The 13,100-nt window shown below is 55.5% G+C and overlaps 1 protein-coding gene across 1 annotated transcript in view; it reads left to right on the forward strand.

Annotated features, from left to right (window-relative positions):
• Positions 1-3,991: 3,991 nt before the first annotated feature.
• LOC140392371 (CD209 antigen-like protein C) overlaps positions 3,992-13,100 on the forward strand; it is a 208,921-nt gene continuing 199,812 nt past the window's right edge. The window contains exon 1 of the mRNA XM_072477667.1: positions 3,992-4,127. Within this exon, the coding sequence (XP_072333768.1) occupies positions 4,091-4,127 (37 nt within the window). The 5' untranslated portion in view covers positions 3,992-4,090. The remainder of the gene's footprint in view (positions 4,128-13,100) is intronic.

Genomic DNA, 13,100 nt, shown 5'->3' on the forward strand with positions numbered 1-13,100 from the left:
CTTTTTTTAAACAGGGGTTGAATGTGGTAAACCACTGTTCGTATATTATATGTATTGTGGTAACTGTTACTGTATTATATGTATTGTGGTAAACCACTGCCTGATGGCTCCGCCTCTCCTCGGGCTCGGTATAAAGGTGGCTGGTCTCCGCCCCTGCCCCAGTTCGGGATCAGAGGCCAGGAGGCTTTCTGTTTCGCTTATTAAAGCCTCAGTTACGTTCCCTACTCGTCTCGTGTTCATTGACGGCACATCAATCACAAAGGGGTTGTCATCATCCTCCATCCCGCTGTCACTGCCAACCCAGGGCCCCCAGCTCGTGGCGCTGCAGGTATGTATAACGGAGGGCTGTGCAAGCTGGCGGTTTGGCAGTGTGGGAAGTGAGGGTGTGTGGCTCTGGATGTGGCCCTGGCCAGCAGCCCCCCCACTCCACCCCTCCCTCCTAGTCGGTGAAGCTGGAGGCGATCAGAGCGTCCCATGCGCGTTCGCCCTGGCGATGACGTCGTGCGACCTCCCTTGCTTGCCCGCATGTCTCGCTCATCGTCCCCTCCCCCACATCTTCCTCATCCTCCTCCTCCAGCACATCGCCTCTCTGCTGGGCCATGTTGTGGAGGATGCAACAGGCCACCCCGATGCGGGCGACCCTCTCAGCAAGATGCTGGAGAGACCCTCCAGAGAGGTCCAGAAACCTGAAACGCATCTTCAGGACACCAAAGTACCGCTCGGTCACATTTCTGGTCGCTGTATGGGCGTCGTTGTAGCTGGTCTCCGCGTCAGTCTGTGGCCAGCGGATAGGTGTCATCAGCCATGGCCGCAGCGGGTAACACCTGTTGCCCAGGAGCCAACCCTCAGCTGTGGGTTGAGAGGGGGGAGGGGGGTGCCCCTCCAACATGTCAGGAATCACCGAGTGTGCCAGGATGGAGTTGTGCACACTGCCCGGGTATCGAGTGCAGAGGTGCACAATGCGCAGCTGATGGTCACAGACCAGCTGGATGTTGATTGAATGGAACCCCTTTTGGTTAGTGTACAGTGGCCTGTTACCCAGTGGTGCCTGTAGGGTGACATGCATCCCGCCTATCGCCCCCTGGAACCGGGGCATCCCAGCAATGGCGGCGACCCCACTGCTCGCGCGTCCTGGTGGGCTCGGTCCACATGGAAATGGATGTATTGCTCTGCCTGCGATTTAGGGCCTCCGTGACGGTGCAGATGCACCTGTGTGTCCCCAGGTCGCCAGTCGGTGACTGGAAGGACACTGTCACGTAGAAGTTCAGGGCGACCGTCACCTTGACGGTCACCGGGAGCGGGTGTCCTCCCCCATACCCCCCCGCGGTGACAGGCGAGGCTCCGACGGCATGCCCGGTCCGGCAGGTCATCGATTGACAGGCGGTGTCGGTACACACAAGGTCTTATGCAGCGCTTCCTTGGCGCCGCCTCCTCCCTGCCCTGTTGGGCGGCCGGCCCTCCAGCTTATGCGGCTGCCACGTGCCCCTCTGCAGCCCGGTCCTCTGCAGTCCGATCCTCTGCAGCCCGGTCCTCTGCAGCCGGGTCCTCTGCAGCCCGGTCCACTGCAGCCCGGTCCACTGCAGCCCGGTCCTCTGCAGCCCGGTCCTCTGCAGTCCGATCCTCTGCAGCCCGGTCCTCTGCAGCCCGGTCCTCTGCAGCCGGGTCCTCTGCAGCCCGGTCCACTGCAGCCCGGTCCTCTGCAGCCCGGTCCTCTGCAGCCCGTTCCTCTGCAGCCGGGTCCTCTGCAGCCCGTTTCTCTGCAGCCCGGTCCTCTGCAGTCCGATCCTCTGCAGCCCGGTCCTCTGCAGTCCGGTCCTCTGCAGCCCGGTTCTCTGCAGCCCTGTGCTTTGCAGCCCGGTCCTCTGCAGTCCAGTCCTCCACCTCCCAGTCCTCTGTAGCCTGGTCCTCTGCAGCCCGGTCCTCTGCAGCCCGGTCCTCTGCAGTCCGATCCTCTGCCTCCTAGTCCTCTGCAGCCCGGTCCTCTGTCGCCCGGTCCTCTGCAGCCCGGTCCTCTGTAGCCCGGTCCTCTGCAGTCCGATCCTCTGCCTCCCAGTCCTCTGCAGCCCGGTCCTCTGCAGCACGGTCCTCTGCCTCCCAGTCCTCTGCAGCCCGATCCTCTGCAGCCCTGTGCTTTGCAGCCCGGTCCTCTGCAGTCCGGTCCTCCACCTCCCAGTCCTCTGTAGCCCGGTCCTCTGCAGCCCGGTCCTCTGCAGCCCGGTCCTCTGCAGTCCGGTCCTCTGCCTCCCAGTCCTCTGCAGCCCGGTCCTCTGCCTCCCAGTCCTCTGCAGCCCGGTCCTCTGTAGCCGTGCCGCTGTGTAGAACTAGGAGACAAGGTGGGTGGTCAGTGGGTGCGCAGCAAGGTGGCCGCCGGAAGGTGCTGCTCGGCCTGTTCCCCCCTCCCCCCAACTATCCCTCCCCGGCCTGGCATTGGAACCCCCAGCCCAGCCAGCATGGCCAGTGTCCAGGCTGGCAGCCCGCAGTCACTCCACGCCATTTCCTATCTCCTCTCTCTCGCTCATCAGCCACGACGCCAGGTTCACGACTTTAGAAACCACAAGTGAACCACGGCGTCGGGAACTCAGCCCATTGGAGGCGGTGAAGTTCGGAGGCCCCGGAGAATAGGGTGTCAGGCCGGCTAATGATATGCCGACTGTATTGTTGCTATATTTACTTGCTATAAATATTGCGGTTAATAAGGTCGCCTTTCTTAATCAGAGTCGCCAGGTATCTCTCGATACTGCCACAAGGTTCAACCCGAATACCGATCAAAGAGCCAATACACCAGTTAGGTAGTTCAAAGTCAATGGTATTTATTTACACACAGTATGATTTACTCATGCACAATAACACTACAGTGCACAATAAGTGCGGGCAACTGGGACTAGCTTAATGGTAAAAACTGGGCGGCATGGACTGGTTGGGCCGAAGGGCCTGTTTCCATGCTGTAAACTTCTATGATTCTATGATTCTAGGCTAAACTATATCTATCACTAACACCTATACTTAACTTCGGGTGCCCACTTAGGTCAGAGGAACAATGGCCGTTGTTCGGATCTGAGGCTGTTGGGTTTGAAGAGGTAACAGGAGTACAGCTAAGGTCGTCCGTCTGGTAGCGAGCGTTGACCTTGAACTTACTTGCTTCTGGTGGTGCTGGTGGAAGGGTCTCTCCGCTTGAGAGCAAAATCCAAGAGAGTGAACCTTTGGCGGGGGTTCCTTCTTATACTCGGAGGGGCTTCGCGCGCTTTTAGGCGGGCCTTAAACTTGGTCCCAATTAATTGGGCAGCTTATTGATCATTGTCATCGATCTAAGCCAATATAGGGGCGGTGCCTTGATGGCTGGGCGTGTCCTAAGTAGCCGTTGGCCTTGCTTTGTTTGTGTCTTCTGGCTGGGGGAGTGGCGTCGGAATGTCTGGGACAGTATCGGCTACCTGAGCACTCGTTCTTTGTTCCTCGGAGATGGGCCATCAATATGTAAATCAACCCAGGGTTTTGGTTCCGTCTGCAGACTGTCTTGCAAATACACATTCAGGCTCTGTGCCTGCTTGTTGCTTTGCATTATCCATTTTCCCCTGTATGCTCTGCGAGTGTCCATTTAATATGCTGAAAGTGGCCATCCCAGATGGCTACAGTACTTCAACCGCACTCGGAAAGCGAAGCATTTATGCCATTTCCGAGGTGCCGGAGCTATTCTCCTCCCAATCGCGTTTCGCGATTTCGGCGTGAGTGTTGGCAATCCCGCCCAGAAAGTGTGAAAGTGTGAGAGAGATAGAATAAGAGAGCTTGAAAGATGGTGTGAGAGAGACAGAGAAAGAGAGAGTGAAAGATAGAATGAGAGATTTTTGCTTTGAAACTGCTGGACACAGAGTCAGAACGCCCGCACACTTTTATATCACGGGAAGTGTGCGAAACGGAACAAACAGCTTTGAGGAAGTTCTCACACTGACACCGAGTCAGGGGCAAGAGTGAGACACATCTGAGAGAGAGAGAAGGCGACAGGAGGGGAACGGAGGAGAGAGACAGAGAGAGACAGAGAGAGAGAGAGAGAGACCCTCAGCCACAAACCAGGGCGCAGGACAGCAGCTGCATCAATATGAGAAACATCAGCAAAGATACAGCACCCAGTCCGGGTAAGACAAACCTTTCAATAGAGGGAGAAAGACAGAGAGGGAGAGAAACAGAGAGACAGGCAGAGAGAAAGAGACAGAGAGAGAGAGATTGAGGGAGAGAGGGACAGATAGAGAGAGAGAGAGACAAAAATGGAGAAAGAGAGTCAAGGGAGAGAGAGGGACAGAGGGAGAGGGAGAGACAGACAGAGAGAGCGGGTGAGAGAGAGAGAGAGAAAGAGAGAGTAACAGAGGCAGACGAGAGAGGGGCATTTTGCCTGTGAGGGACAGAGAGAGAGAGACAGAAAGGGAGAACCGGGGTTGCTGGCGCTGTGAGGCAGCAGTGTTAAACTCTGTGCCACCGTGCTGCCCAGTAAAAGAGAGATAGAATGACAGGGACAGATTGAGAGAGAGAATGAGAGTGAGACTGAGAGAGAGGGACAGAGACAGAGGGAGACAGAGATAAAGAGAGACACAGACAGAAATAGGGAGAGAGAGAGGCAGAGAGCGAGAGAGAGTTTGAAAGATGGTATGAGAGAGTCTGAGAGGGAGAGTTTGAAAGAGGGAGAGAGAGACAGAGACAGAGATGGAGTGACAGCCAGAGATAGGCAGAGACAGAGATAGAGACAGGCAGAGGACAAGAAAAAGTTTGAAAGATGGCGTGATAGAGACAGGGAGGGAGAGTTTGAAAAAAAGAGAGACAGAGAGAGAGAAACAGACTGCGGGATCCTCCGCTTTGCTGGCAGCACACCCACGGCAGCGGGATTCCGGCTGAGGGAACAGAGAATCCCGCTTCCGGCGGGGCCGTGTCGGAAAACAGGGCTGGCGGGACGGAGAATCCCAGCCAGAGAGTTTGAAAGTGTGAGAGTGACAGAGAGAGACAGAGAGAGAAAGTGTGAAAAATTGTGTGAGAGAGACAGAGGCCGGGATTCTCCGACCTCCCCCCCCGGCCGGGTCGGAGAATCCCCAGGGGGAGGCGTGAATCCCGCCCGGCCGCCCCGACGCCGGCTGCCCTAGTCACCGGCGCCGTGTTTCGGGGGACGGCGGGATTCCCGCCACGCCGGTCGGAGGCCATTGACAGCGCCCCCCCCCCCGGCCATTCTCCGGGCTCCGATGGGGGCGGTCCTGGGTGGGGTCGCGGGGGGATCCGACCCGGTGGGGGGGGGCCACAGTGGCCCGGCCCGCGATCTGGGCCTACCGATCCTGCGGGCAGGCTGTTTCCGTGGGGGCCTTCTTTCCTCCGCGCCGGGCCCCTGTTGGGCTCCAGCATATTGCACAGGGGCCGGTGCGGAGAAGAGAACCCTCGCGCCCGCCGGCCAGTCTGCACATGAGTGGAAACACACCGGCCGTTCCACGCATGCGTGAGATAATGCCGGGTGTTCCGCGCATGCGTGAGATAACGCCGGCTGTTCCGCGCATCCGCGAACTCGTGCCGGCCCTTCAGCACGGGCTGGAGCGGCGCCAAGCACTCCGGCCTCAAACTAGCCTCCGAAAACCTGGAGAAGTCCTCACTTTCGGGGGCAGTTGACGCCGGAGTGGTTGGCACCGGTTTTCCCGCCAGCGTGGTGACTTAGTCCGCAGAAGGGAGAATCCCGCACGGAAAGTGTGAAAAATGTGTGCGAGTGTGTGTGTGAGAGAGAGTGAGTGTGAAAGATGGTGTGAAAGAGATAGAGAGACAGAGGCAGAGGCTGGGATTCTCCGAGCCGCCGCGCCACAATCGTGCTTGGCGCGGAGTCAGAGAATAGGGCGTCAGACCTGCGATCGTGTCCGACGCCTTCCCACGATTCTCCAGGGACCGGAGAAACGCCGGCAATCGCGCGCGCACCCACGGTGATTCTCCACCGACAACTGGCCGAGTTCCTGCCGGTGTGGTTCACTCACGGTTCCACCCAGCGGGAGCTCGGAATGGCGGCTGTGGACTCAGTCACGGGGGGAGGGAGCAGCCAGGCTCACGATCGGGTTCCACTGATCGGTGGGCACGCGCAATCTGCGGGGGGGCCTATATTGTCGGGGCTGACCCGCTGTATGGGTCCGCCATGTTGCGCGGGGCAGCAGCCGGACGTGCAGGGTCCCGTATCAGCAGCTGGAGCTGCGAGGACTACTCCGGGGCCCTGCCAGCCCCCTTCAAAACGGAGAATCACTCTGCACTTTCTCCAGGAAAGTCCAGAGTGATTTGTGCCCGTTTTCTCGCGGCCTGGGGACATAGGCTCATTTTCAGAGAATTCCGCCCAGAGAGTGTGAAATATGGTGCAAAATAGATTGAGAAACAGAGAGTGCGAAAGATGATGTGAGAGAGACAGAGGGAGATAGAGAGAGAGTTTGAAAGATGTTGTGAGAGAGACAGAGCTAGACAGAGTGAGGAGAGTGTGAAAGTTGGAGTGAGAGATTGTTGCTGGGAAACTGCTGGACACGGAGTCAGAACAACCACAGACTTGTATATCACGGGAAGTGTCATTGCAAAAAGGAACAAAGAGGCACTAACAGCTTTGAGGAAGTTCTCACGCAGGCATCGAGTCAGAGGAAAGAGTGAGACACATCTGAGAGAGAGAGAGAGAAAGAGACAGGACAGGAACAGAGGAGACAGAGAGAGAGAGAGACCCAGAGAGAGACCCTCAGACACAAACCAGGGAGCAGGATAGCAGCTGCATCAATATGAGAAACATCAGCAAAGACACAACACCCAGTCCGGGTAAGATAAACCTTTCAATAGAGGGAGAAAGAGAGAGGGGGAGACAGGGAGAGGGAGAGAAACAGAGAGAGAGATGGTGAAGGTTGTAGTGTTGACAAAGAACAGCAAGCAGTGTTTCACAAACAAGGCTAATTTATTACACAACACTTAATTAAATTCGAACATTTGCTCAAGAATTAGATAAGTAAATCATAGAATCATAGAATTTACAGTGCAGAAGGAGGCCATTCAGCCCATTGAGACTTCACCAGCCCTTGGAAAGAGCAGCCTATCTAAGCCCACACCTCCACCCTATCCCTGTAACCCAGTAACCACACCTAACCTTTTTTTTTGACACAAAGGGCAATTTAGCTTCACCAGTCCACTTAACCTGCACATCTTTGGACTGTGGGAGGAAACCGGAGCACCCGGAGGAAACCCACGCAGATACGGGGAGAACGTGCAGACTCCACACAGACAGTGACCCAAGCCGGGAATCAAATCTGGGTTGCTGCATGAAGTCTCCGCCCCGCCACGCCACATTTCTGCCTCACCCCGCCGGCGGGATGCTCTGTTACGCCGGCCGATCAATGGGGCTTCCCATTGTGGGGCAGCCACCCGCCATCGGGAAACCCCCAGGCTGCCGGCAAAATGGAGCATTTTGCCCAAAGATGTGCAGGGTAGGTGGATTGGCCATGCTAAATTACCCCTTAATTGGAAAAAATGAATTGGGTACTCAAAATCTATTAAAAAAAGGAAGAGTGCCTGCCCATCCACTCTATCCATGCCCCTCATAATCTTGTAGACCTCTATCAGGTCACCTCTCAACCTCCGTCTTTCTATTGAAAATAGTTTGAGTATATTCAGCCTTTCGCATAGCTAACACCCACCAGATCAGACAACATCCTGGCAAACCTCCTCTGCACCCTCTCCAAAGTCTCCACACCCTTCTGGTAGTGTAGCGACCAGAATTGTGCGCAATATTCCAGTGTAGCCTCACCAAGGTTCTATACAACTGTAGCATGACATGCCAGTTTTTATACTCTATGCCCCGTCCAATGAAGGCAAACTTTCTTGACTACTTGTCCACTTCTGTTGCCACTTCTGCATGCCCAGATCTCTCTGACTTTCTATATTCCTAAGAGTTTTGCCATTTACTGGATATTTTGCCTTTATCTAAATGATTTCACCTATCTAAATGCATGACCTCAGATTTGTCTTGATTAAACTCCATTTGCCATTTCTCTGCCCAAGTCTCCAACCTATCTGTGTCCTGCTGTGACAATCCTAAACACTATCTGCCACTCCACCAACCTTGGTGTCGTTTGCGAACTTACTAATCAGACCAGCTACATTTTCCTCTTAATCGTTTATGTATGCTACAAACAACAGAGGCCCCAGCACAGATCCCCGTGGAACACCACCGGCCACAACCTTCCATTCAGAAAAACACCCTTCTACTGCTACCCTTTGCCTTCTGTGACCAGTCAGTTTTGCATCATCTTGCTACGTTACCTCTGAGTTCACCGTTAGTACCAATCTGGCATGAGGCACATTGTCAACGGCTTTACTGAAGTCCATGTAAACAACATTCACCGCCCTCCCCTAATCAATCATCTTTGTCACCTCCTCAAAAAACTCGATCAAGTTAGTGAGGCACGACCTCCCCTTCACAAAACACGCCGTCTATCGCTAATGAGTCCATTTGTTTCCAAATGGGTATAAATCCTGTCCCTGGGAATTCTCTCCAATAATTTACCTGATACCGACCAGCTTCCTAGATTATCCCTGCTACCTTTCTTTTTTTTTTAACGAATGTAAAGGACCAAATTATTTTTTTTTCCAAATAAGAGACAATTTAGCGTCCCCAATTCACCTAACCTGCACATCTTTGGGTTGTGGGACTGAAACCCACGCAGACATGGGGAGAATGTGCAAACTCCACATGGACAGTGACCCAGGGCTGGGATTCAAAACCAGGTCCTCAGCGCCGCAGTCCCAGTACTAACCACTGCGCCACATGCTGCTCTCCCTGCTATCTTTCTTAACAGCTGCAGCACATTAGCTATTCTCCAGTCCTCTGGGACCTCACCCGCAGCCAATGAGGATACAAAGATGTCAGTCAAGGCCCAGCAATTTCCTTCCTTGCTTCACTCAATATTCTGGGGTAAATACCATCCGGCCCACGAGACCTATCTGCCTTAATGCTTTTTAAAACACCCAATAGTTTCTCCTTGGACTGTCCACACATCCTACCCTAGAATCATCTTCCACAAAATCCTTTTCTTTGGTGAACACTGATGCAAAGTATTCATTTAGTACCTCACCCATTCCCTTTGGCTCAACACATAGATTCCCCCCACTGTCCTTAGGTGGTCCAATTCTTTCCTTGGCCACCTTCTTGATTTTTACATATGAATAAAAAGCTGTGGGATTCGCCTTAATCCTACTTACAAGGACTTTTCATGACCCCTCCTAGCCTTCTTAATCTCCCGCTTCAGTACCTTCTGATTTTCTTTATATTCCTCGAGGGTTTCGACTGTTTCCACCCTCATAGATAGTACAAAAGCCCCCTTTTTCTTTTTGATGAGGCTCGCAATATCCCTCGTTACCCAAGGCTCCCTAAACTTCCCATACTTATCCTTTGATCGCTCATGAACATGACTTTCCTGAATCCCAATCTACTGTTGTTTGAAAGACTCCCTCATGTCCGATGTGGATTTACCCTCCAACAGCCGCACCCAAACCAAATTCTTCAATTCCTGTCAAATATTATGTAATTTGCCTTTCCACATTGAGGTACCCTCAATAATGATGCTTAGAGATTAAACTGTAAAGAAGGCTTTATTAGGCTAATAACTGTGCTACAGATATGGACGAGAGCTGACTGCTACACAGACCATGAGGCAGGCCTTTATGTATGGCTCCCAGATGGGCGGAGCCAGAGGCGGAGTCCCCAGGGTTCCAAGCCTGGTCTTAAAGGGGACATCACCTTACATGATGATAAGGCAGTAACCGTTCATCACATTCACCCCCTGTTTAAAAAGGAGTCCGGCGGGGGTGAAGTGCCATCATAGGTCCATCCGTCTCGGCGGCCGGATCGTCCTCCTCGATCTCCTCAATTCGGGCGGTGGTGCGGCGGGCACGGACGTCCCGGTTGAGGGCACATCCGGGAGCACAGCGGTCGGAGCTTCGGTCCGGGTTGGGGCAGGGGGACTAGGCAGGGCCGGGGGTAGCGGTGCCGGCGCCGGCGGGGTGTGTAAAGGGTAGGCGCGGTAGGTGCTCACCAACAGGTGGTAGGGCCGGAAGGGGGTGTGTTGTAGGGGGCGACGGGTCCTGCAGGGGAGCGGCGCGGGAAGGGGCGTCTGTGGTGGAGGATCCAGCGGGCGCCAGATCCCGGAGGGAAACCGTATCTTGCCTGCCGTCGGAGTACTCCACATAGGCGTAGCTGGGGTTGACATGGAGCAGTCGGACCTTTTCAAGTAGGGGGTCCGTTTTATGGCTCCTCGCGTGCCTCCGGAGAAGAACAGGTCCCGGAGCCGTCAGCCAAGGTGGAAGCGAGACCCCGGAGGTAGACTTCCTGGGGAAGAGAAACAATCGGTCGTGAGGGGTCTCATTTGTGGCCGTGCAGAGGAGTGACCTAATGGAGTGTAGGGCATTGGGTAGGACCTCCTGCCAGCGGGTGGTTGGGAGATTTCTCGACCGCAGGGCCAGAAGGACAGCTTTCCACACTGTCGCGTTCTCCCTCTCCACCTGCCCGTTTCCCCGTGGGTTATAGCTGGTCGTTCTGCTCGAGGCGATGCCTTTGCTGAGCAGATACTGACGCAGTTCATCGCTCATGAACGATGTACCCCGGTCGCTGTGGATATAAGCAGGGAAACCGAACAGGGTGAAGATGCTGTGCAGTGCCTTAATCACCGTGGCTGAGGTCATGTCGGTGCAGGGAATGGCGAATGGGAAACGGGAGAACTCATCGATCACGGTGAGGAAATAGGCATAACGGTTGGTGGACGGGAGGGGCCCCTTGAAGTCCACGCTCAGTCGCTCAAAGGGGCCCGAGGCCTTCACGAGCCGAACCTTGTCTGGCCGATAGAACTGCGGTTTGCACTCTGCACAGACCTGGCAGGCCCTGACCATGGCCTTGACCTCCTTGGTTGAGTAAGGTAGGTTGCGGGACTTGATGAAATGGACGAGCCGGGTAACCCCCGGGTGGCAGAGGTCATTGTGGATGGCTTGCAGGCGGTCCTCCTGCGCGTTGGCGCATGTGCCGCGGGACAGGGCATCTGGGGGCTCGTTGAGCTCCCCTGGACGATACTTGATATCGTACGAGTAGGTGGAGAGTTCGATCCTCCACCTCAAAATTTTATCGTTTTTTATTTTGCCCCGTTGCGTGTTATCGAACATATAGGCGAACGACCGTTGGTCGGTGACGAGGGTAAACCTCCTACCGGCGAGGTAGTGTCTCCAGCACCGCACAGCCTCCACAATGGCTTGTGCCTCCTTTTCGACTGCAGAGTGTCGAATCTCGGAGGCGGTGAGGGTTCGGGAGAAGAACGCTACTGGTCTGCCTCCTTGATTGAGGGTAGCAGCCAGGGCGATGTCTGATGCATCGCTCTCTACCTGGAAAGGGATGGTTTCGTCCACCGCGTGCATGGCGGCCTTGATGATGTCGGCCTTGATGCGGTTGAAGGCCAATTGAGCCTCAGCCGAGAGGGGAAAAGTGGTGGTCTTTAGGAGTGGGCGGGCTTTGTCCGCATACTTGGGGACCCACTGGGCGTAATAGGAGAAAAGCCCCAAGCACCGTTTGAGGGCCTTGAGGCTGCGGGGGAGAGGGAGTTCCTTAAGGGGGCGCATGCGGTCGGAGTCAGGACCTAGGACCCCGTCTTCCACGACATAGCCGAGGATGGCCAGCCGGGTGGTGTGGAAAACGCATTTGCCCTCGTTATAGGTCAGGTTACGGGCTCGGGCGGTCTGGAGGAACTTTTTGAGGTTAGCGTCATGGTCCTGCTGATCATGGCCGCAGATGGTGACATTGTCCAAGTACGGGTATGTAGCCCGCAATCCGTACTGGTCCACCATTTGGTCCATCGCCCTTTGAAAGACGGAGACCCCATTTGTGACACCAAAGGGGACCCTGAGGAAGTGGAAGAGCCGGCCGGCTGCTTCGAAGGCAGTATAGAGGCGGTCTTTTGGTCGGATGGGGAGCTGGTGGTAGGCAGATTTGAGGTCGACCGTGGAAAAGACTCGGTATTGGGCGATCCGATTTACCATTTCCGCGATGCGAGGAAGGGGGTACGCATCAAGCTGCGTGAATCGGTTTATGGTCTGGCTATAATCCACGACCATCCGTTTCTTCTCCCCGGACCGGACTACCACCACTTGCGCTCTCCAAGGGCTGTTGCTAGCCTCGATGACCCCCTCTCCCAGTAAACGCTGGACCTCTGACTTGATAAAAGCCATATCTTGGGCACTGTAGCGCCGGCTCCTGGTGGCGACGGGCTTACAGTCGGGAGTGAGGTTAGCGAATAGCGAGGGGGGTGCGACTTTCAGTGTCGCAAGGCAGCACACCGTGAGGCGGGGCAAGGGTCCACCGAACTTCAGTGTCAGGCTTCGGTGGCTGCACTGGAAATCCAGTCCGAGCAGCAGGGGGGCACAGAGGTGAGGGAGGATATAAAATTTGGAACGGGTGTATTTGGCACCCTGGATCGAGAGATCCGCAATACAGTACCCCGTGATTTGTACCGAGTGGGACTCAGATGCGAGGGCTATGGTATGGGATGTGGGATGGGTGCGTAGGGAGCAGCGCCTTACCGTTTCAGGGTGGATAAAGCTCTCCGTGCTCCCGGAGTCGAAGAGGCATGCAGTGTCGTGCCCGTTGACCTGGACCTGCATCTTGGAGTTCTGCAGGTGTTTTGGCCGAGTTTGATCGAGAGTGATCGCACCCAGTCGCGAGTCGTAAAATGGCCGCTGCCGTTGGTCGCACGTGTCGGGTCGAGAAGATGGCTGCCGACCAGATGGCCGCTCCCATGATTCGCACGAGGCTGATGACGCGTCAGAAGAGGACGTGTCGGGTCGGTGCGCAGCAGCATTGCGAGGCCTGCGGGCCTGAGAGCCTGATTTTCGGGCCGGCTGTTCGTTGTTTTTCTGGCCCCTGGGTCTGGCCAGGCAGACCCTCGCAAAGTGCCCTTTCTTCCCGCCGCCGCTGCAGATCGCGGAGCGGGCTGGGCAGCGTGGGCGTGGGTGCTGGCCCTGCCTGCAGAAGTAGCAAGGTGTGCCCCCATGGTGAGCGGGTCGCCGTGTGGCGCAGGCCTGTAATACGGGCGAGTCTG

The sequence above is a fragment of the Scyliorhinus torazame genome, chromosome 16 (assembly GCF_047496885.1).
Source record: "Scyliorhinus torazame isolate Kashiwa2021f chromosome 16, sScyTor2.1, whole genome shotgun sequence".
Taxonomy (NCBI): Eukaryota; Metazoa; Chordata; class Chondrichthyes; order Carcharhiniformes; family Scyliorhinidae; genus Scyliorhinus; species Scyliorhinus torazame.